The 25565-nt window shown below is 33.9% G+C and overlaps 1 protein-coding gene across 1 annotated transcript in view; it reads left to right on the forward strand.

The window, feature by feature from the left end:
- Positions 1-25565, forward strand: part of sotv (exostosin glycosyltransferase sotv) — a 727528-nt gene that overhangs the window by 16504 nt on the left and 685459 nt on the right. The window contains exon 2 of the mRNA XM_089595800.1: positions 17163-17372. Coding sequence (XP_089451926.1) covers positions 17163-17372 — 210 coding nt within the window. The remainder of the gene's footprint in view (positions 1-17162; positions 17373-25565) is intronic.

A 25565-nucleotide genomic window follows, 5' to 3' on the forward strand; every position in this document is an offset into this window, starting at 1 on the left:
GGTTTTCCGCTGAAGAAGTACGTATCAAATGATCGACGTTTGCTGGAAGATTTGCCTCCGGACGACCTTCTCCGCCCTGACTGGATGCATTTTACTACCGACGGGCCCGTCAGTGAGCTGGGTATCGCTTGGGATCCTGAGGTGGATTCATTTCTATTTGCTGCTCCCAAACCAGGCGAGTCTAAGATTCCAACCAAACGACGCGCTCTTGCAGAGATGGCCGGCTTGTGGGATCCGGTGGGCTGGCTAGCCCCTGTCGCCGTCTTGGGAAAGATGATAATTCAAGACTTGTGGAGAGCAAAGCTATCTTGGGATGAACTTTTACCGACCTCATACGCAACCTGCTAGGTGAAATTTCGATCAAATCTGGCCGACATTACCTCACTCACTTTGCCGAGATGGTTCCAGTCGGCCCCGAACAGTGGCTTGCAGTTACACGCATTTGCGAATGCAAGTCGACGGGCCATAGCTGCGGTAGTTTACCTCAGAGTTGAGCGGGCTAATGAGAGTTTCATCGTGAGCCTTATCAGCGCCAAAACCAAGCTTACTCCCATCAAGAGCTTGCTTCCAGCCGAACATTCGAGGGCGAGGATGACCATCCCACGCTTGGAGCTGAGAGCCGCTTTACTACCCGCGAAATTGCTTGGGACGGTAGCTACCGGCTTAGACGTGCCAAGCGATCGGCATTTTCTATGGAGTGACTCCAGCACCGTGGTGGACTGGCTGGGCTCAGACGAACCGGTCGGTAACAGTCTAGTCGACAACTACATCGAACACATTCAAGAGCTTACTTCCTGTAAGGCGTGGCGTTACATGCCCACTGGCGAGAATCCAGCCGACATCGCAACCAGAGGCGCTTCACCTATTGAGCTTCAGCGGAACTTGCTCTGGTGGCATGGTCCGCCCTGGCTGGCGTTCCCCCCTGATTCGTGGCCGGCTCCGCTCGATTAATGAAGACCTTCCACTGTCTCAACTGACTACGAAGAAGCTCATCAAGTAACCGTTTGTTCAACTGTATTGGAAGCGCACCACGCGCCTTTTGAGAAGTTTTCGAGCTTGTGCCGCCTTCTGCGGGTTCTCGTTAGACGCCGTCGCTTTGCGCTCTTAGTCAAGAGCCGAGTAAAATCTCCGAAACCCCTTTGCTCAAAGGAACGGGACAAGTATCTGCTGGCCTATCGGGCTCCGATTAGAGCTCACGAGTTGCAGAATGCATTCTTGGTGGACTGTGTGAGAGCGAGCCAAGCTCACTACTTTGCCGCCGAGATCGACACCCTGAAGAAGAGGAAACCGATTCTATCGTCAAGCCCTCTTAATCGTCTGGACGCATTTCTTGACGACAACGATGTGTTACGTGTCGGTGGCCGTCTCCGACACTCTCCTTTGCCCTTTGACGAGAAGCACCCTCCGATACTTGACCGCGCATGTCATCTCTCGCACCTTGTCGTGGAATGGGCTCATCTCCAAGCGCTACATGGCGGCTTTCGTTCTACCTATGGTCACGTCATGCGCCGAGCGTGGATCATTCGTGGCGACGCCATGATAAAGAACCGCGTCCGCAAATACATCCTGTGTGCCAGATCCATGGCTCGACCCATGAGTCAATTTATGGGCTCTTTGCCGGCTGCTCGCGTGACGCCACCGCCTCGGCCATTCAGTAAGACTGGTGTTGACTGCGCTGGACCGTATCAGATTCTCCGATCGAAGGGGCGAGGCATTTCCTCTTCAAAGGGCTATGTCGCCATTTTCGTCTGCCTCTGCACGAAAGCCATTCACTTGCAGCTAGTCGGTGATCTCACCACAGGCGAGGGGCCAGTCGAAGCCTCTGGCGTTTATAAGCAGTTTGACACTGCTCTCATGGCGGGTGGCGAAACATCGATTTCACGGCGGGCGGCCGAAGCTTAACTAGGGGAAATTGTCTACAAAAAATTCGTCCCAGGGACGAGGCGGGCGGTATGTTCCGTCAGCAGCCGGAAATGTTGTCAAATTAGGCGCGGAGAAACGGCGATAGCAGCGCCGGAAGAAAAGATGGCGAACGAATCAAAGAAGCTACAGAGAGGGAAGAAGAAGAGTCAGGAGTGAGCAGAGTGTCGTCGACAAAAAAGAGTTTTTTACGTTGTTTTTGCCTAATCTGTTTTTTTTTTTTTTTTTTTTTCTTGTGATCACGAATCTCCTCGTCTTTCCTTTGTACTGTGTAAGTAATTTAGCTTAAAAAAGATCCTCTTGTAATGAAATAAACCTATTCTTGTGTGTCGAAATAAAGTGATGTTGTTGAATGCATAAGAAAAAAAGATAAGGACAAAGAAAGAGAGAAAGAGAAAATAGGAAAAGAATTGAAACAGAGAGTTAAAATGCTACGTGAACTAAATATAAAAGAAACAAAATTTATGAAAGGGGTGGAATTTAAAGAAGAAGTAAGAGAAAAAATATTAAAGAACAAAGAAAATAAAGAAAAAGAGAAGAGAAAGGAAAAAATAGAGAATTCACGGTACAACAAGGTATATTAAGATACAAGAATAGAAAACGAATCAGAATATTCGAAAAAAAGATAACCCATTAAACGGTAGAAAGTTAGGAGCAAGGTCAAAGTACGGAAATAAATTTATAAGTAGAGATATTGGGAAGGAGTTGAGGATAAGAAGTGTAGATTATGCAAATAAGAGGAAAAATATTATAGACACATATTAGAGACATGCAGAGCTACGAGAAATGAGGAAGAAATGGAAAAAAATATTAAGTCATGGTGCTAAAAAGATAGAATAGCTAAGACGAGTAATCAGAAAAAGAAAGAAAGCAGGAAAGGGTTAAAAGGCAAAGGAGAAGACGAAGAAAAGTTATAGTAGTGAAAAAAAAAAATGAATTGTAGGATAGGAAGGAAAAGAACAAAAAAAATGTAGGAAAGAGAGAAGAATGAAAGAAAATAAAAGGATAAATTAAAGAAAAGACTTGTTTAATATTTGAAATTTTAGTAATTGCGTTTTTTTTGTTTTATTTTCGTTTTTACTGTTTTATATAATATAAAGGCAAAAGTAAAAATTTACAGTGTATGTATGTAAAAATAACTGAAATTAAATATAATAATTATGTAAGTAAAATATATATAAATTATAATGGAACCCCTCCAAACCCGAAAAAGACGGAGTATGAAATAAACAAAAAAATAATATAAAGACCTTTTACACTACGAACATCGAATGATTGTGACGTTAGAGTATCCTGCAATTTTAAAGCTTAGATAAGATTGTGATCTAGAAGCAAAATATAATTTAACCTTTCTACGAAAAACATCCGTGTACCTACATTTCCACCATGAATATTTAAACAGATTCATGTATCTTGGAAAAGATAGTTAATACTAAACGGTACTAAAGATTGAAGTTTAATAACATTGTTCCTTAAACAAAGATTTAATTTTGCACGTATCAATATCACGCTGTCCGCAAAGTATTTTACATAATTTTTTCAAGACCCTGAACCCAAAAACATCTAGTGGTTGTGTTTTGCCTGTAATTTTTATTAGAATTATTGTTTAAAGTTATATCGTCATAAGTAGAGTTTACTTCTTCTACGACTAAAGAACTGTGCCCACTTCATGAGTCTACTAAAAGTAACCTTCATAAACTACTATTTGGAAAAAATTCTGTAAGCCATGTTTCAAAATGTTTTAAAATCAGGCGAATTGTAAATCCCAGTAATTTAAAAAAAAAACACAACTCGAAACAAAAAAATAATTATTCATAATAACATTAGATACCTTCTAGATCAAAAATAATATAATAATTTTTCGAATTCACGTTGTATAAAATAATACTGTAGGCTCAATTGAAATTTTTGAGAAAATTTTCGACGCTTTGAAATTAAAATTTTCGTGACCTATATCCTTTTAAGGTTGGAGGGCCCATTTCTGTAAATCTCTATCATAGATAATAAGTTTAGCATCAAGAGCAGCTTTATAATTTTCAAACACAAATAAAAAAAGTCTAGCTAATTTTTCCTAATAAGTTTCACTCTCATTTAAAGCTTTTGACCAACATTTTAATTGTGTTATTGATGTTAATTTTAAAAATCATTGTCGCACAGTTTTTGAATTTGAATTTTTCTTAACACTATTCCTCCAAAACTCAGGAACACGTAATAAGGGGTATAAACGAATTCTATGAAGGACCACCAGGAACTAATGACTAAGGACTATTTTAATGTCACTGTTTTTATTAATCTACAGCATGACCTCAGACTATAATTATCAAAGTCTTTTTTTATTGGATGGAAAGGTACATAGGTAAGTTCTTTGTGTCTCGTAAAAGTTTTGAAGCCACACACTTTTTTTCTATCGAGTAGCAAGATGGTGGGTATGAGTTTTGATCGCTGCAATGGAGCCAGCTCTTTTTTTCCCTCTTTTGCCATCTCTATCTTTACGTCTCTTAGCTTTTGTACTTAGTATGGATATTAGAACATAAATTTGCAACAACAAATTGGTTGAGATTTTTTGTTAGTGATTTTCGTTTGCTTAGACCTACACACCTGTGCCTGCGGTATAATTATTGGTTGGAGAAAGTGCATCGCTTAGTACTCAGTGCTAGTCTATGTGTGCTCATTATTGGTGCCAAGTACTGAGCCTACCAGCCATTGGCGCTTGTTTGCTTTGTGTAATGCTTGTGTAACCAATAGTTGCATAAAACTGTGCTTTCACCATATATAAAAATTCCAGGTCACTTTTCAACTAAAAAACCAGGTGAATTCCTAGGTGCCTATCCAGGTAGATGCATGAGTGGATCTTGGATTTTCAGCTGTTTTTAGGCAAATCTATGTCAATGTTGTAATCAGTTCTTGTTGATTTTTCAGTCAATTCAGGTGGATATTCTACGCAACGTTTGTGAATTTACGGGACGGTAAAGTAATACGCAGACTAAATCTGCATGGATTCCCCTGACATTTCAAATAGATTTGTACACAATTCCTGCATAAAAATTCAGGTGGATTTTCTGCCCAAAATCCAAGTGCATTTTCAAGTAGACATCCAGGTGGCTAGTCAGGTGAACATCCTGGTACATCCTGGAAATCTAGCTATTATCAGGTGAATTCATGCAAACATTTAAGCTAATTTAGGTGGATTTTCCAGACAATTTTGCTTGATTTACCACCCAATTTCAGTAGATTTCCAGGATGATGCACAAATATGTAGATTTATTCGATCTACGCATTTCTCTACCTTGATAGACAGAGGATGTAAACCTGAAAATCCACCCAAATTCCAAGTTGGAAATTAACCTGAATCTATTACGCAGGATCAAGTAGCAATCTACTTGGTAGATTTAGACTACATATTTCTACATTGTCCTGAAAATCACCAAAGTAGGGTAGAAAATTTATCTAAATTAGCTTGAAAATCTCCCTGAACTAGCTAAAATAATCAAATGGATTTTACTGGGGACACCTGAAAATTCATGGATGATCCACCTGAGTAGATGCCTAGAAGTAGAACTAAAAATATACTTGTATATTTAGTGAAAAATAAGCGTTAAATGTTGATGTAATGGCAGGATTTACCGTAAATACACTGGATATGTCAGAAAAATCTATGTAGACTGGGTCTAAGTTTTTTGCGTAAGTATACACGCATTGTTTTTACGTTTATACAAATACCAAAACAGGATAAAATCATCAAATAAAAAGACTGCAGGGAGTGTTATAATACTCTAGGTTAGTATTGAAAAAAAATTTTAGTCAGAATTTTTTCTTGATCTTTATGAAATAAGTTGGTGCGAGGATCTTAAGTGTCGTGCATACAATTGTTTGCGCTGCGATTGCAGAAGTAGTCTGAGTTGGGGAGGACAAACTTCAATGGTTAGTAATCTTCTTACTGTCTCTCTCTACTTCTTTTTTTTATTTACTGCAGTTAAAAGTTAGAATGAACAGTTACTTACGTTAAAAATAAAGATATGTTTGTTAACTCTCACAGGAGCTTTACAAGGTACACTCACTGTTCAGTATGAGAAACTTGAAAGATTTAATTATCTCTAAATACATTGTGCCTTTTAAGCGTTTTTGAAACGAATTAACAAATAATGTTATAGAATCTGAAGTCAACGTCTCTTTCTATATACGTGCAGTATTGCCACATTGATTAGTCTTTGGTTCATTGAAAGTTGAAGATACGTCCTAGTACGTCCCAAGAATACAAGCCCTTTTACTTGATCAATCATTTATCTTAGTGTTTTTGGTAAGTTATTCAGTTACGTTGCGTAATTCCAAATATTTTTTTTATTTGAATACGTATGTGGGTAAAACAAAACCGGTGAACGACTCAGAGTTTGATCTAGTGTAATATAATAATGGTATATACGTCAGATTTAAAACCTCTTTAACGATGATTATCCCTGTTTCGTGTGCTAGATCGTTGGAATTGCCATTTTTGTCATACAATTCCAAATCAACCAAACCCTTAGCCTCTTTTGCAGTTACATTTACTGCAAAGCAGCTAGTTTAATTTCCAAATGCAGTCAGAGAAAAAGTGGATGGACCTCAATAGCAGGATGAAAAAAAGTGAAAAAGTGACTAAGACAATATTTTCGTGGCCCGAAAAGAACAAGGCAGTGTTGAAACACAACGAAGAAGATATATGCTAGGCATGTAAGGGTAACAAGGAGGGAACGGTAGAGAACTTCTGGGAAGAGATGAGAGAGTTGATGATTTATTTAGTAATGAAAACAAAGGTGATAATGAAAAAATATAAGTTAGGTGAGAAAAAGTTGTGTTATAGATGATATAAAATGAAAAACCGCAAGGTGGAAGCAACATACAGAAATTGGAGGGGAGGTGACGGTTAGTTTCAAGGACAAATATTCAAAAAAAAGAAAGGAGTAGAGAGAGCTGTATAATACTAGAGAACTAGATTACCGAAACAATAAAGAGAAGAAGCTAAAGGAAATTAAAAAATAAGACGGACGTATAAAAATTTCTTGCAAGTGGTCAGGAGAAAAGTATAGCTAACACAGAGATTAGTAGGGAGATTGCTGACTGCCATGCTACGGAGTGTGCCCACTTTTTTCCAGTGGTTCGAGCGCCCCGCCGCGGCCAAGCGGCCGAACCAGGCGCACATTTTTTTTTTTATTTGAGAAGCACGGTAGGGGTATGAGAAGAGTGGATTCGCGTGGAAATGTCCATATAGGCGCACATTTTGGAGACGCGTGGAAGGGGTATACCGAATGTGCGCCTACGAGGAGAGGAGTGGAAATATCGGCTATATAGCTGTATATATCTGAACGTACAGCCAAAGCAAGCGACGACACGAGTTTTGCTTTTTTGAGAGTCTTTGGACTCTGCAACTGAGTACATGCTATGTATAATATGTATATATTTAACTGACTTGCTCTCGCTCTGGCTTCAATGTTATCCATAAATCTTATTTAATTAAATCGTGGAACTAAATGCTCATTAATTATATACACATAATTTTGATTTCAATACATTATGTTTTAACTCTCCCGTACTCTTAAAATTCCCAAATCCATTTATGTTTTCAAAAAATTAACCACTAATTTATTAATTTCACACATCCTAACTTCTGTAAACTGTAGGACAAGCTCCGGAGGATATCCATGAACATATGTGACTTCGAAAGAGTTACATCCCGTCCTTCGGATAGCTAAGATGGATAAGGTTTATGCCCCTCCATAGATTTTTTTGCACTTAAGGGTTCAAATCCACTTTATGGTAGATATTTTTTTTTATTTTTTTTTATTCAATGTATCATTTTGTCTTCATTTCTTTTATTTATGTTTCGTTAAAATACATATATGTAGTCAACATTTTTTTTTGGATACATCAAAACAAATTAAATTAATATTGATACTTTGATACAAGGCAATTCTATAATTTTATAATACTAAAATAACTTTTAAGGATTTTAATATAATTTGTGTATTTTAAAACTCTACATAGCTCTACACATTAATTATTGATAATCATAGCTGAATTAATTTATCATAAAGAAGTATGCACTTAACTACAATAAACAATAATAGTTTGAACACTTCACGATTTTAAGAATAAAATGGAAAACTAGAATAAATAATTGGTCAATTTTTTCAGTAAACTGCAGATTTTTGAAAGATTTTGCACTACAAACATTTACATATATGTTGATACTATTTTGAGGGGGTTGTCGTGGTACAGTCAATTTCAAAATTGAATTTTCGTGTTAGAAATGTTTTTGTTGTGATTATTCTTAACAAAACAGGTAAATAATTTAAAAATTAGGTGCATGGAACAGAAAAATGCCCAGGAAAGTAAACACAAACGTTAAAACAACAAATTAACCTAACTTTCGCCTCGGACTGTATCACTATATAGGTATTCTAGTAACGTTGTAACTGAACTTTAAACTGTTATATTTTAAAAACAGTGAAGCTAGGCTTCCTCAATTTTAGTATACTTATTTCAAGTATAATAAACCCTAACATATTAATTTTTTAAAAGATTCTTAAGAAAATTTCAAAAGTTATGAGTAAAAACGTGCATTTTCCGACAAGTCCATCTAAAAGCATGTGTTAAAGTGGCCAACTTCGCGATTTTATTCCTCTAAAACGGTGAAACTAGGCTCTTTGAAATTATAACATGTTATTTATAATACTGAAACATACCTATACAAATTTTTTCAGAAATTTCTTAAAACAATGAAATATCACAACATCCCCGTAACTTAATCGAAGTTTTTGCTAGCAGAAATAGACCCAGACTCAGTTTTTACTAATATAGAAATTCGTAGTTAAAAAATTTTGTTAGTTCTCACAATTCCTGATTCTAAATAATTTATCACGTTAGCATAATAAAGAGTCTTCTCAGAGTAATAGGCGTAAAAGAGCCTTTTCAAACTGAATATAAGAAAGAGCCTTTAATTTTTATTTCTCCGATTTTAAGTTGGTACTACATTTATGTGTGTATGTATATAATTGATCTATAAAAATGTATACATTACTACCTTAAAATAGAAGTAAACAAATTAGTTAAAAAGGCATTGATATCTTTTTGTTAAACTCCTCGTTTTGCTCTCAAGTGTAGAATAAATGTGTGGATTCGTACAGGGGTACGAGACCAACCGAAAGCTGGGTGAGGAGCAAATAAGAACTCAAAAATGTCGAAGAATAATCTTGAGCGATGATTCGTTGGGCTCAATCATACCAATCGACGCCAACACCTCAGTGCGAGTGTACCTCTGTATAAAAAGGCTTTTTCTTTTAGTTTAAGAGGACTTTATTCTGCCCGAAAATTTAAAAAGGCTCTTTCTTGACTTTTACTCTAAAAAGACTTTTTCTTGCACTCACCCGATTGTATCATTGTTAAAAATATTACGATGCTTTTCCTGCATTCAATATAAATGATTAAAGTTCCTTTATAATCTACAGCCTAAAAATATGTTTATTACAATCATCACCCTTAAAGGTAATTCACTTTTTTTTTTGTTTTTAACAAAATACTGCGGTATTATAAAAAATGTTTAGTCTCAGAATCTTGCCGAATAAATTTCATTACTTATTTATCGAACTGTTTCATTCATTATTCTTCTTCTGGCTGTCTAAAAATAAATAAAAGTAGCACACCTTTTTAAAGATTTGCAAACAATTTTAAAATATTTACAAAACTATTTTATATTGTGTTCATCAAAATCATTTACTGATTAAAATTTCAACATTAAATAAATAGCAGTAAACGGGCGGCTTTTTTTTGTCGCAAATAGGATGTTCACAATTTCTCAGGAGTTTTAAAATACACAAATTATATTGAAATCCTTAAAAGTTATTTTTGTATTATAAAATTATAGAATTGCCTTGTATCAAAGTATCAATATTAATTTAATTTGTTTTGATGTATCTGAAAAAAAATGTTGACTACATATATATATATATATATATATATATATATATATATATATATATATATATATATATATTAACGAAACATAAATAAAAGAAATGAAGACAAAATGATACATTGAATAAAAAAAAATAAAAAAAAATATCTACCATAAAGTGGATTTGAACCCTTAAGTGCAAAAAAATCTATGGAGGGGCATAAACCTTATCCATCTTAGCTATCCGAAGGACGGGATGTAACTCTTTCGAAGTCACATATGTTCATGGATATCCTCCGGAGCTTGTCCTACAGTTTACAGAAGTTAGGATGTGTGAAATTAATAAATTAGTGGTTAATTTTTTGAAAACATAAATGGATTTGGGAATTTTAAGAGTACGGGAGAGTTAAAACATAATGTATTGAAATCAAAATTATGTGTATATAATTAATGAGCATTTAGTTCCACGATTTAATTAAATAAGATTTATGGATAACATTGAAGCCAGAGCGAGAGCAAGTCAGTTAAATATATACATATTATACATAGCATGTACTCAGTTGCAGAGTCCAAAGACTCTCAAAAAAGCAAAACTCGTGTCGTCGCTTGCTTTGGCTGTACGTTCAGATATATACAGCTATATAGCCGATATTTCCACTCCTCTCCTCGTAGGCGCACATTCGGTATACCCCTTCCACGCGTCTCCAAAATGTGCGCCTATATGGACATTTCCACGCGAATCCACTCTTCTCATACCCCTACCGTGCTTCTCAAATAAAAAAAAAAATGTGCGCCTGGTTCGGCCGCTTGGCCGCGGCGGGGCGCTCGAACCACTGGAAAAAAGTGGGCACACTCCGTAGCATGGCAGTCAGCAATCTCCCTACTAATCTCTGGCTAACAATTGTATCACTAAAGAGGCACGGGGATATATAATACTTTCGGCAGATTATCAAAGGCCGTGATAAATAAAAGTTAAGAGTGAAGAGACAATACGTGAAAATTGGAGGAGACGAGGCTCTAGGAGCCGGAGAAGTATTAGAGGTTAAAAAAGGGCTCAAGATGAACAAGGCATCTAGGGTGGAAGGTGTCCCCACAAGGTATGGAAATTCAGTGGCCATAGGCTATTCGATAGATCCATGGTACTTTTGAAGAAGATATGGAAAGAAGAGGGTATACTGGAGGACTGGAATATGGCAGTCGTGGTACCTCTGTATTATATAGGTGACGTAAAAAAGGTTAAAATTTTAAAGGCATATCACTGCTTTTGACGAAAGATTTGGTAGCGGCTAAGAGAATTGAGGGGTTGGGGCAAAGGAAATTTAAAAATGACTTCTGGAAAAAAAAAATTTTGTACGAGTATCTGTTAAAAAAGTTTAATGTCGTTTGGGGCGAAAATATAGGGCTGGATTGAAAGATAGGAGCTGGAATAAATACAACTGAATCATTATTAGTGGGTTTTGAAGCTTCACTTTAGTACACTAAGAAACATCGTGCGGAAAGAGACGTGTACCGAAAGAATGTGTGAGATTCTTAAAGTATGAGGAGAAAATCGAGGGGATAGGAGAGAAAAGACTCGTAAAAATGTGTTATGATGTAAAAAAAACAAAAAAAAAAAAAGTCTGTGAGGTAAGGGTGTATTTAGCGTAGAAATAGCTTTTTTTGTTGGTAGGAGCCCTATATACTCACTAATGTAGAGACAACGAAACGTAAATATAAAGGAGAAAATTAAATAGTGTTTAAGCAATATTGATAAACAGAGATTGGACAGTACGTTAAATGAGGCGAGATACAACAAAAGACATAAAAGTATTATGACGGAATCTTTGCTAACATTCCTAAATAGGAGTAGAAAGAGATTGGACTGATATCAAAGTGATTGCAAAGATCAGATGTGGTAATTGCGATCCTAGGAACAAATACTGGAGGAGTGCAGAAAAAAACTTATGTATGTTATGTAAAAAGAATATTGGAACGCTAGAGCATTTTATAACTAGGTGTAAAGTAAGCGCTAAATGGCATGAAAATAGGTATGAGTGAAAGAGAGTAATTAATAATTATGTGACAAGTGAATTGGGTATGAGGAAAGTCTTAAGTCTGTTTAAAAGGTATGATAAAGGATACAAGAAATTAAAAAATTGTTAAAATATGTATGTATTTTTTGTAAAGACTCTTAAAAGAAAAAAATGCATGTTATATTTAAAAAAGACATCTGTTTATTGGATAGTATTGAATTGTGTGTATCTATATTCAGTTGTTTTCTTTACTGTATGTTAGTGAGATGACGTGGTATGATATTATTATTGTAAACACAAGACTAAAGTTAGATGGAAATAAATTTTAAAATAAAATAAGTGGAAAAGAAACGTAACAAAACAAACCGGTAACGAGGGTGGGATGTGAGTACTATGTATGGTTGTATTTATAGCAAAAGGAAATAATAGTATGTGTGAGGTTGGATAACTGCAAATTTAACTGTTAACCAAATTCTTCATCTGGGCCGAATAGGCTTAGGTAAATATATGTATAGTGATGCTCCCCCCTACAAGCTTGGTGCACTGACCCCCGTGCTTTAGCTTATAACAAAGTGTAAATCGCTGTTTCTCTTTTAGTTGTGATTTAAATTGTCTGAAATTTTAGTATGTGTACAATAATTTCCTTTGCACGGTCCAATAATTCTTGTACAATTAAATTAAAAAAAAAAACAGATTTTGATATTATTGTTGCGCTTCATTTATCTGCCATTTCTTTATTTATTTTTTTTGTGTTTCTCCACGCAGAAAATACATCTTTCATTTTGTTGGTTTATATATTTTTGGAATTTGTAACAATTGTTTACAATATTTTGCTATTTGATATTTTTTTATCTGTATTTTAAAATATTAACGTGATTTTTAATTATTTTTTTGTTTAAAGGTTTTTTTGAATCTCTGTAATGTCATTATAAATGTTAAAGTGACTTGTTACTTCGAATTACTAAAGTAAAAGCATCACTGTGACTAATAAGTCTAAATTCTTAAATTTTTTGAAAAAAATTGTACGCATCGTCAAGTCCAAATTATCGAGAAAGTCAAATATTTAAATAAAACAATTAAAAAAACTCTGCCGACAAATTCGTATGAAACTTTCTAAGGCTGTATTATTCATAAATTGAAATTTTTTTTCGTGAAATTGCTTAAAAAATCTCAGAAATTTTGAAAGTTCTACAACGTTCACTCTTTAATGCTATTTTTCACCATAGTTATTTCATGATCTGGAAGTTGAATTCATAATTTTCCATGAATTTAATACTTTATTTTATATAGTTGTTTTTAATTTTGATTGCAGCGAAATTCTGTAATATCTACTCTTAGTTTGATAAAGTTTTGATAAAAAGAGTAGAAAGAAATAAACTTATATTCATCATTTTTAATTAACTTTTTTTAAAGTTGAATGGAATCGTTAAAGAAAAAGAAATTTTTATTTTTTATTTGTAACATTCTTGTTCTTAAAAAAAAAAAGTATTTGTTTGATCTCTTTATTTACTTATATTTATTAAACTCTTACATGATCTGTTTATTTTCTTATCGTAATCATAATTTAGTAAGAAACAATATTTTTCGTAAGTTTCTTGCGAAACATTGTCATGAACTAGTGCAAACTAATTCGTATGAACAAAAATTGAAACATACTTTTGCAGTTAAAATGAAGTTACACTGTTTTTACCCAGTACCAGTAGTTTTATTACATACGCCTCAGTAATTCATTAAGTAAAAACTAAACAAAGTAACTTATTAAGACTGTGTAAGATAAGTAAGGTGTTTTTATACCTACCTTAACATAGTATATATTTTAAAGATTTTCTAGGAACAGTAGAAAAATACAGAAAACAAAATTTTTAGCCCTTAATTTCTGGAGTATGTCAATTCATTTTAGAGATGAATTTTTTTTCCAGAAAATTTTATTATTTTTTATGTAAAACATCATTAATATTACTCACCAAGGCCCTCAAAAATAAGAAATAAAGGTATTTTTGCACTGTAGAATAATATTGTTGTTAATTTCTCATAATCTATTTTTGACACAGGTTAATGGAAAACAAAAACAGTTCTTGACCATCAAAAACTGTTTTAACTACCTTAATACGGTATATACTTGTTTTTTTTTTCGAGTAGCCATGAAGGATTGGAAAAGAAAAATTTTAAGCCCTAGAACATCAAAATTAGTCGTTCAGATTTTGAAATATGATTTTTTACTGATACAAAGCTTCGTCTATGAGGATGTATACATATAGGCACTTTTACACTTATAATATTGGTAAACTGTCTTTGATACAACTTCTAACTTTATTTCTTTGGAACTTCCCAACGCTGGCCACACTGATAAATAGAATTAAATCGTCAAATAATGTACACTCAAAACACACCCGCTAAAATAAAATCAAAAAGTTGTTAAGTTGAGTGATAAAGCAAACACATACATACTAAATTCATAAGACGTACTCTTGGCAACAGCTAAACATAAAGGTGTTAACTGCGGTAAATGTGATGAAACATTATAACTTTTTCAAATAGTTATCTGATATTCACCGCTCATTTTTGTAGATGCATTATTTACCGAGTTATCTCCTGTTTTTGCACTATGAATTTCGTAAACTATTTGTAGTGGCCTAATATTGTAATCTTGATGAATTTTGCTTTTTTTTAATATGTAAAGAAAAATGGGAAAGTCAAACCAGGTATAGCCAGGTATAGCCCTATCCCCTCTTCCTGGTTAAGACACGTTAAAAGAGAGTACGTACTGCTTCCCTACACTTCTTTACGTCTTATAGGATTTTTTTTTAAAGTAAGTCTATTGGTTTAAAGGTTATAGAGCTTAAAGCTTTATTTCCATGTAAGTATCTATATTATCATGTATATGGTTTAAATAAACTCTTGTATTGAAAAATGTATTGTTAAATTTTTATTAATTATATTTGCATTTAGGTTCCTACAATTACATGAATTATTTTAAAATTCAAAAAGCGTAGAAGACATATTTAATATACTTTATAACATTAATGCCCCCGAGTGATAATTCTATAAAACGAAAAAAAAATTTCTCGTGCTGTATCCAGAAGAAGCTTAGGTTGAAATGCAGATTATCTTAGATTCAGCATTAAAAGCTCAAATTTTCAGATGATTTTTTATTAAGTTGGAAGCTTTTAAGCCTCTAGGAACAAAGAAATTTAAAAATACTGCTTTTATACACTCTTAACCAATATAAGCTTGCGTTATCGTTTAATAATCATAAAAAAAACTTTAAGCCAGAAGTGCCAGATTACTCTTGTGACATAATTTATTAAGAAATAAAAATTTTGTGCGGATGTATGTTTGTGCTTAAGCATACTAATACTGACATCTCATAAATTCTTTGACCGATATCTTTTAATTCTTATTTTTATCAAGGACAAAAATTGAGCTTAAGTCTCTATACTTTTTTATACTTTTCTTACCATGGGCCCAAAGTGCAACTACCGTTTTGCGCCCTTGGGTCATACTTCGTGCCCTTGGAATTACTTTAGGTCCACGGGCAAAAAATTTGTTTGCTCCCTTCGGGCCCCAAGTACTTTTCTGCCCTATAGTCCAAAGTCATTTACCGGGCGCAAAGTATGCCCACGAGCACAAAATTGCACTTTGTGCCCTTGGTAAGAAAAACATTATACGTGACTTGGGCACCAACATACAACAATCGCGCGATTTGGGTGCTCATGTTTGTACTTTGTGCCCTAGTAACGTAATGTACCATTAATTTTTCGAGTCTTAAAAGTCAATTTTTGTTAAAAACTTTATTCTCTTAATATTTACTGTTACTCCGCTATTCATATAAATACCTAGTCATATCACATGACAAATAAAATATTTATCTATTTGTCTTGAACATCATTAACATGCCCTCTTGTTTAAAAGTAGTACACTTAAAAAAAGGCACTTTGAAGGCAGGTATGCAGGTAATATTGAAAGTAACATTGAAGGTCACATACATATTGGAAAAATTAAACTTAGGAAACCTAATTCAAATTTTAATTGACAATCAAACTAACAAAAATCCTCAGCAAATAAATTAAAAATCTCGTTGAGAAGAACTATAAAAGGAAATCTGCAAGTCAAGCTAACGTAAAAAAAATATGGTACAACTCGACTCCTTGTTATAATTTTCAATTTTTTTTTTTTAAATATCACAAGTATTCATGACTAATTGTGTGCGATTAATGCAATCATTAAAATGCATAGTATGCCTAATAAAAAAATTACTGTGGAAATTAAACGTACACTAAAAAATATCGAGTTTAGTTGAATAAAAGGGAGGCAACATTATGTAATGGCACATATGTTAGACTTTTGTTATTGCTAAAAAAAAGAAAATGTAAAAGGCTAAAAAAGTATTAATCTAATAAATTTACAAAATCTGTGTCAAAAAGCTTGTATAGCATAAGTTTTGATACTTATAAAGAAACAAGCAAATCATTGACTCTGTTTTTGTATGCATTATTAAATGAATAAATAATGTACTTGTTAGTGTAAACATAAATAAGCTGCAGGTTACAATCAGTTAGAATTAAGGAGACTGTTTATTAATAAAACAATTTATTTATTTATTTACCTAAAGTTTCTTCATAAGTATATTTAAATCAATAAATCTCTTTGCGTTAATCACAACTTTTACAATTACAAATAATTATATTTTACTGTTTAGCTTACGTCTGTTTTTTCATCCCAATAACTATCAGAATTGAATACCATTTAGTCTGGTGTATTATGTAAAGCCTTAAATATGAACAGTCATATAAAATTAATACAGAATAATGTCTTTTATATAAGTATTTGTACGATATTTTTAAAGCCTAGTGAATCCAATATGATAAGAACTTCATTACCTTTGCAGCAAGTGGTTATTATAAAAGTTAACTCTCTTGGCTTCGACTTAATGTACATTTACTTGCTTCATTGAGTTCGTACTAGACTTAGTAAAATTAGTTCAGGATTATTCTCACAGCAGTATTTAGATCTACAGACATGTTATGGTAGTTTTCGTCCCTGGTGGTATACGCTACCAGGGCAAGCACCAGGACTCTTTGTGTTTGCCGTGGTTGGATGCGCACAAGGTGCGAACCCTATTTTTCCTACCGAGGGCGCATTCGTCCTTTAAAACACCCAAGGTAGAAAAAATAATTAATTTAAATTCATTTTTATAAATTTACCTGTATAAATAAACGTTGAGCTGATGAGGAGTAATGCTTAATTTTACACATATTTAAATATTGTTATCAGTATTATGATAATTGCCTTATAACTTTCAGATCAAGATCAGGTGAAAATCATTTGATATTTAACTTTGAGCTGGATGACATAAAAAAATATGATCACATTTATGATGAAGATCTCACAAGTCGAGCAATGTTTGCTGGTGTAGGGTTGACTAAGCCAATTTATAGAAAAAATTTTGATATCAGTTTTCCTATGATGAGTTTATTGCTCAAGTCTATCAAGTTTCATAGCTATAGTCGACGGTAAGTTTCGACGTTTCATATTTTTGAGAATAAAAAAATATTTACATGAATATAAGTACAGCTCAATTTTTATTTTCTTATATGCTTTCCGTTGGCATACTTTTATTAATACGATTAGATCACCAATAATTTGATATAATTTTTATGAGCTTCCACTTTTAAGTAAAATATAAACTCTGAAATTAAGAGTATTTCGTTTTACAGTATTTGTAAGGTTCTTCCATTAGGAAACGAAACTTACCATTGTTCAATGTAAATTTAACCAATAATTTTATCTGCAAGTACTAGGAACTTATTTTCAATGCTTTCTATTCTATTTTTGCTTACTATTTAAGTAAGTCTTAAACGCATTTATTAATTTAGCTATACACTTTCAAATTCACACGGGTGATCGACACATTGTTACATTTGTGTCTTTATTTTAGTCACACATTCTGCAAACACTACTGTAATGAATGTAAACAAAGACCTTCTCCAACCTTAAAAGCAATGTATGTCTTTTTTTAAGTTGTCTTTGTATTTCTTATATTGTTTTGTATTAACTTTACATACGTTTTTATCTTTCTTCATACACATACACACATAAAGATGTGCACTGCCCTTCGAAATAATTTTGAATCAGTCTGCCTACAATTCGTACAGCTAGAAGAACTCGTTGTATACTATCACAGTCATATGTAAGGGGACTCGATGCTCGAAGCCCTTTATATTGAGGCCCACCTGAACATTTTTATAATAGTCTGTAAATAAATAGTTTGTGACTTTCTTATCTAAATATAAGTTCGTATTCTTTTATAACTGTTGCTTCGAGCACTGTTAGGTGCCCGAAGAGTAATTATTTACTGACCGTTTCTAAATCACTGTCCTGATCGGTTAAGGTGGTTCTGTCATGACTTCCGAGTCAAAGGTGCGAATATTACATTGAAATTTCAAACGACTTTTTATAAATATTGTTTATTGAGTCAAGTTAAGTACCAATTCAAAATTTTAGATCACGATATCCGATGTGAAAGATCGTAGGAATGGTTATGTAAAATTTGTGCTCAACCTCAAAATACTAGCAGTTGATGCTTTCCTATGCTTGCATGCAACCTACACTGTAAAAAATGCTGTAGTAAAATCACTAGCGGATAGTAACTTTTTTTTACTATCTTGAGCACAGTGATTATGATATCTGATAGCGAAAACTATGTCTTGAGCATCGTAATTTCACTAGCAATCTATTGATATTACTATCCGCTATTAAAATTAATATGCTCAGCATAGGTAACAGTGAGACCTATGCTCAGCATATCAATTTTACTAGCTGCATGATGAATACAGTCGGCTATTAAAATTACAAGACAATGGAGATTCTACGTTCCGATAGTGAAAATACGTTTAACATCCCTCGGAAAAATACGAGATAATAGTAATATTGCGCTCCGATGGTAAAAGTACAGTGATCCAAATTACACGAGATAGTAAAAGTAATATCTAGTATTAAAGTTACATGCAGCTATTACTCTTGTTGGGGGTAAGGGAATCTCGCATTGACTACATTAATGTACATGTATATTTCTACGTAATTTACGGTTCGTGTTTCGCGCTCTCGCACTATAATCAATAATTATGATAAGGATTAAAAGTAAATTTATCATCAGTCCTCTTACAAATTCGTAATCAGTAAGTATTAGGTATATTGTTTATATAGCGAAAGCATTCTGGAAAGTAAACACTTTTCAGGTTATATATCATTTCATGACATCGTGGGCATACACCTTAGTAGACCAATAGCTAAATATTTTGGATCTCTACAAATGATCACGTTTCTTAATTGTGTGTGAAGATGTGTCTGTAATGTAAAGAAATAATAACATAACCCTTTTAGTGAAAATGGAACTATGAACAGTACGATAGTGCTTCTCATATCCAAGATATGACTTTTACACTTGGAATAGTAAAATTACTACGCGATCGCAAAAAATTTCTGATGATTTTGGCTTCGCTGAAAATTACTATCTTAACATTTAATTTTACTATCTAGGAAAAACATTTTACAAACCGATAGTAAAATTTCTATGCTGAGCATATGTCTTCACTTTACCTATGCTGAGCATAGTGATTTTACTACAGCATTTTTTACAGTCCTATAGGACACAAAAATTTATGTCTGTGTTTGTTTTAATATTTTTTGGTTAAGCCTGTAAACACATACATTTCAAGATGGCAGTATGTTAAGTATTGCGTAAGCTTTGTTGTGTCAATTTTTTACTTAATTATATTCAGTAAATAAATAACTAGGCTACGACTTTTAGGAAAGGAATGCTTAGTTGCCGTAAGGGTACATGCTTAGAATTTAATTTTTATTTGTCATTTTCTTGTGCTTATATTTATCAGCCTACTCTAAAATTTTGAGAGGAAGTGTATTGTGACTTAACAAATGATTTCTCAAGATATTATGTCATTATGTTCAGAATCATTTTATGAAAGAACCACTGTTCAGAATCTTGAAAGCAGCAGTGTTTATTCGAATTATATTCATTTTTTTATTCATTTGTGTTGCATGCTGAGATCATCAAGTGCACTAACATCAGCACCTAATAATCAAACAACTACCTTAAAGCTTAATCACGCCACCCCCGTGTTACAGTCCACTGTAGTCAATACCAAATAATGTTAAAGCAATTTTTGCTGACTTGAGCATTTGCTATAACAAAACATACCTCATGGTGAAAGTTCTAAGAACGTGAGGTAGAACTTTCAAAAACTCTTATTTCCTGACAGTCAATCTTTTTAAGCATAATTAGGATGCAAAAATCAATATTATAACGTTAATTTCTACCTTAATATTATATAAACTACTTATTGAAGTCAGGTACCACCGGTTTAAAAGATAGATTTTATCTCTATACATAATATCGTTTATAAATGAATGGTTTATTTTAATTTCAATAAGACTTTTCTATGAATCCATAAAGATAAATAAAATACAACCATCGCAATCTTTATAAGAACGAAATTGCACGACAAAGACATAAATTATGATATTTCATGAATAGGAACATGTTTCACAAATAGGAAAATTTATCTCATTGAAAATTTAAGAACTCATAACAAGAATAATTATCAAACATTTGAAGATGCTGCAATTGCTATGAGTGTTATTGATTGGTATACTCAAATCGATATAATTTTTAAAAAAGTTGGTCAATCGTGATTCTTTTTCGATTACGAAAATTCCTTGCGTAGTTTTTAGTTTCAGAAAGCATTTATGATGATGGAATGTCGAAGAATTTAAAAACTATTTAACGTAATTTTGTTTCTAATTAAGAAAACCTTGCTCTTCTGTACATGCATCAAACTTTTGAATCAGAAGACAGGTCATGGAAGTAAACAAATAAAATTCGTTGTATTGTCTTAAAGGATCAGTAAAAAACTTTTTTGTAGAAAACATCAGCTTATTACTTTACTTCTTAAGATGAAAAGTTTTTATCGATAGCTTGGACTGACATGTTTTTGGTATCGCTTTTAAAAAGAATCATCATTCATAGAACCTTTAAACCTGAGGTACCTTTGAGCTTGAATAATGTAATGTGTGCATTTTTAGAGATCGAATTTGAAAAAACGGTGCAAAGGTAATTTAATTATTTACGATAAAGCCTTTATTTTTTGAATGAAGAAATAGTTATAGAAAATAGTATCGAAAGCATTGTTTTTTAGTTTACCATAAATGAATTGTAAGAGCAATATTTTTATAGTACATGCTTATTTTTCACAAATTTTTTATTGACTCGAAGCTTTTTATAGGACGTTCAGTATCTCGGCTTGCGAAGTGACTTTCTAAAAACGTACATAGTTTTGCGACATTATCACGTGGTCTCTCTCTTCTCCAGCGGCTGTGACTTGTACCCATATATATATACATGCAGTACATAGTATGGTAAAATTAGTTTTTTGGCCCAGAAAATTCTATCTAGCTCAAAAAAATTGGGTGGTAGTTTCAATGTATTATAACAAATAAAAATAAAAATTTAACAAGTAGAAATGTTAGCAAGAGCTCCAAAAAAAAGGCAAAAATGATCAAAACATGTTTTTCCCGTCCAAAAAAAAAAAAACCCGAAGGATCGTACATAAGAAAGCGTTGGGTTGAAAAGATGTGCAATTTTAAGACGAACAAAATTAGCCGTGTTGGTTTGAGATCGGTTCTGCCGTTTTTTCGCAAATAGCAAAAATCTGCTATTTTGAGCCAATTTTTTGAAACCTAATAATTCGTGTTCTATACAATATTTACCGCTAAAATTTGGTCGCCAGTCAGATATAATAGCCCTTAACATACACACAAAATTTCAGCTTAATCGGTTCTAAACTTTTTGCGAACCACAAAAAAAAGTCCTCTCGAAAAGTGTCCATAAAAAGTTATTAGCCAACGTATGTACATTTTTTAAACTTATTTCGCTTTGTCTATATTTACTTTACATCTACCTGAAACGTTATTCATTTTAACCAATTAAAAAAATCTTTAAAATTGATTACAAAAAACGGCTTTTTGCTCTCTGGTCGGTGGAATCAGCCGCTTGACTAGCCGCCTCTGGAGATCTCGCCCACTTTCCGCATGCATTTTTCCTCAAGCGCGTTCAAAACGAAATGTGCTTTTTTTGCAATCAGTTTTTAAGATACTCCTAGTTAGTTCAAATGGATGGCGTCTTACGTAGTTGTAAAGTAGATATAGAAGAAGCAAAATATGTTTGAATAATGTACCTATGATAGCTAACAACTTTTTTATGGTCACTTTTCGAGAAAACTTTATTTCAGTTTTTGCTGCGGTCCGCAGAAATCTTAGAATTACTAAATCTGAAATTTTGTTTGTTCGTTAAGGCCGATTATATCTAACTGGTGACCATATTTCAGCTCTAAATATTCTATATAGTGCTTATTATTAGGTTTCATGAAAATGGCTAAAAATGGCAGTTTTTTGCGATTTGCGAAAAAACGGCTGAACCGATCTCAACCCAACGTGGCTTATTTTTTTCGTCTCAAAATTGCCAGTCTTGTTTACGCAACACTTTTTTATGTACGATCCTTTAATTTCCTTCTAGACGCGAAAAATGTGTTTTGGCCATTTTTGCCATTTTTTGGGGGCTCTTGCTGACATTTCTACTTGTTAAATTATGTTTCAATTTGTTATAATACATTAAAATTACTATCATATTTTTTTCAAGCCAGTCAGAATTTTGGGGATATCGTTATGATTTGTAGCTAATTCTACTACACTAACAGCGCTGCTGCTGCTGAATGACGAGCAGCTTGCCGAGCTTGCCTATATACGGCCCCCCGTCTCGACTTCGCCCGAGACTTACTTAATGGAACACCGTAGTGTATTGACATGTAATGTGAAACGTTTTCAGTTAGAAATTTTCCACATATTCCTGACAATTCTCAGGACAAAAATCTTCTTATTAAAAACATATTTATTCGGAATCCATACAGTTTATTTGGTCAAATAATAAGCTGTAAAAATTAAAAATAATTTGATTATGCTAAAAAAATACAAATACACTTTCCACTTGTTGAAAAAACTGAAAGATTTAAAAGATTGCTGTGAGGGTACAATGAAAAGCTGATCTCTCATGTGATGGATTCTTTTTTGTCAATTTTGACGATGCTGTTCCTACCTCGATAAATTTTCTGCGTCAGTTTTTGACGCCTAAAATTTTATTCATGAGAGACATTTAAAGTATTTCTTCCAATTCACCCTTTTGACTTTTGGCATGGTTAAAACTTTTGTGACCCGTAAAGGCTGTTTTCTGTCAACTTTGGTAAGTTCTAATATATTTGTTGGCAAGGTAGTCCAACGTCCAATGGCCCTAAAAAGGACCGGTGAGCTTCTACACTGAGCTAAACTCTTTCTCGACTGAAGTTTACAGCAATCGTGACTGCCTGGATACCTCAGGGTAATCTTTTCTGGCCTGCTGTTGAAGACTCAGACTGATCAGGAGAAAAATTACGAAGTCCGAAGCTTTGGAGCTAGTTGTAGAGATCTTTCCCAACGTCTCCTGGTATAACGTCGAAAACGTTGGTGTCTTAAGCACCTTCTTTTTTTTGCAGACTCAGTTGTTTTGGTAATCTAAAATGGGGAGATTGGTTTGTGATACTTGCCCGTTGGCTCAAGTTTTTTTTCCTCCATAACTGTTATAGATTCGCCCAGCGCAGACCTTGGAGAGGATCGGTGATTTCTGGTCGAATGCTTAGAGTCGAGAGGGTAATGTAGGGTCGTCGGTCGCTGGGGCTCCCAGCTTTGCGAAGAACAACTCCGTTCGTGACGACTGCTAGTAAATGACTGGCTTGGTTTTATAGTGGCCGTCTTTAGTAATCACAGTCTTTTAGTTGACGAATTGCTTCCAGAAATGATAGTAAAAATGTATTTGTTGGCAAGGTACTTTAAACTTAGTTGGCCTTTTAACAAAAGCGATGAGATTGATGGTTAAGTAGGAAACGTAAATACTTATAATAGCCCTGAATAGGTCCAGTGGTAAAACTTCCAGCTATTTCTTTTTATTATTCCTAATGATGAAGAGCTGGCTGTGGGTAGCTTGACTCTTACCCTCGGAGTCTCTGTATACGGAGACCGTACGTGAGGAAGATACACCGCTGACCAAAGAATATCTCATCTTCAGGTCATTCCCCGGATAACCAACTGCTCATCGTTAGTCGGGGAAGTGGGCCTAGAGAGTACCTTCTCTGAAGGTATGCCGTTGGGACGATCACTAAGAAGGAGTCCATTGGGGCTGCTCGTACTCTTTAGGGCTGTCTTCCCTGACTTTCATTTGCAGTAAAAAATTCTCTGATGGCACTAGGCTAGATGGTGGAACACCCACATAGCTGTGAAGTGTTGGAGCAGGTTGTGCTGTGGCTAGACACGTCTCCTGGTATTCTGCCGGAGACGTTATCGGTTAGAATAAGTTTTAAGTGGAGGCGTTCGTCAATCCTAGAGGTTGAGGATGGAAGTAGACCTAGGTCACTTCTCCATTAGAGAAGAGTTTCGTCGGTATCCGGGATTCCCAGATGCTAGAATTTCATGTATATTCTCGATGCAGCTCGATAAACGGCCAGTAAAAAAATGCGGTAACTGTCGCGACACTCCCGCCTATTATAACCACACTTATTTAATTCTCTTGCAGGTAGTTTCGATTTTATGTCGACGGCACTTATCGGATTTTACTGAACTGACATGAAAAACTGGCAATCTTTGAGCTTATTTATTGCTTTTCTTATTATCTTTTTTAAAAGATAATAAAAATATAGATAGAAACTATCCATCTAAGAAGTGTCAAGAATCGGTATGCAAAGTCTTAGCAAAATTGGTTCAGTAGTTTTGGTCGTTAGCGATTACAACGGTTTTAGCGACCTTACTTTATATATTGGTAAGATTTATGTGATACGCACACTACTATAACTGGACCCCTATACTGCGGCTATTGCTTATAGTGACTAGTTAGAAGTCTATACCTACATGGAGAGAAATCCGTAGCAAAATTAATTACCGAAATAAAATATCCTGATGCGTCGTCAAACGCATGCTTGCACGGACAGTCATATGTAAATGTATCCATAGAACCTGTGTTACAACCCGAGTTGATACAAACGAATCATGTAAGTGAAAATGCAATTCATCCATAAAATTCACACAAGACGTATTGTGTATGTACAGTTAGCTCATGTGACAAGTGGAGCTAATACGTTACTTGTATGCTTGTGTGTGTGTTAGCTTTAATGTAAATGTTTCATAATGGGCTAACATATAACATGGCCAGCCTCGTTGTAAAAATGCATGTATGTATTGAAATTGTACGTAATATGTATAAATGCATAAATCGTATTGTTTGTATGAATAAGTAGTTTAGTTGCGCACTAATTGATCATTTCTAATAATGTATACCAATTTAAAATTTGTTATCAACACATTATTTTAATATATTTAAAATTGATTGTGAAATCTCCAAAAGGATTAAGTGCGAAATTTGTAAACTTACTGTCACACTTCAACTTGTAAATGGTGTTCTTCTATAGCTGATGCAAACATTCATCATCACTGATCCAAAACCTGAATTGCACTTGTCAAACAGATACGATTGGTACTGTTGTATTGTTATTTCCTAATTTATGAAATCATAACATGTAACATCATCGTGCAAGCCTACTGTTTTGCTGTCA

Source organism: Copidosoma floridanum, unplaced genomic scaffold (assembly GCF_036245765.1).
Source record: "Copidosoma floridanum isolate Cflo_tuat_1 unplaced genomic scaffold, Cflo_Japanese_pri ptg000028l, whole genome shotgun sequence".
Classification (NCBI taxonomy): Eukaryota; Metazoa; Arthropoda; class Insecta; order Hymenoptera; family Encyrtidae; genus Copidosoma; species Copidosoma floridanum.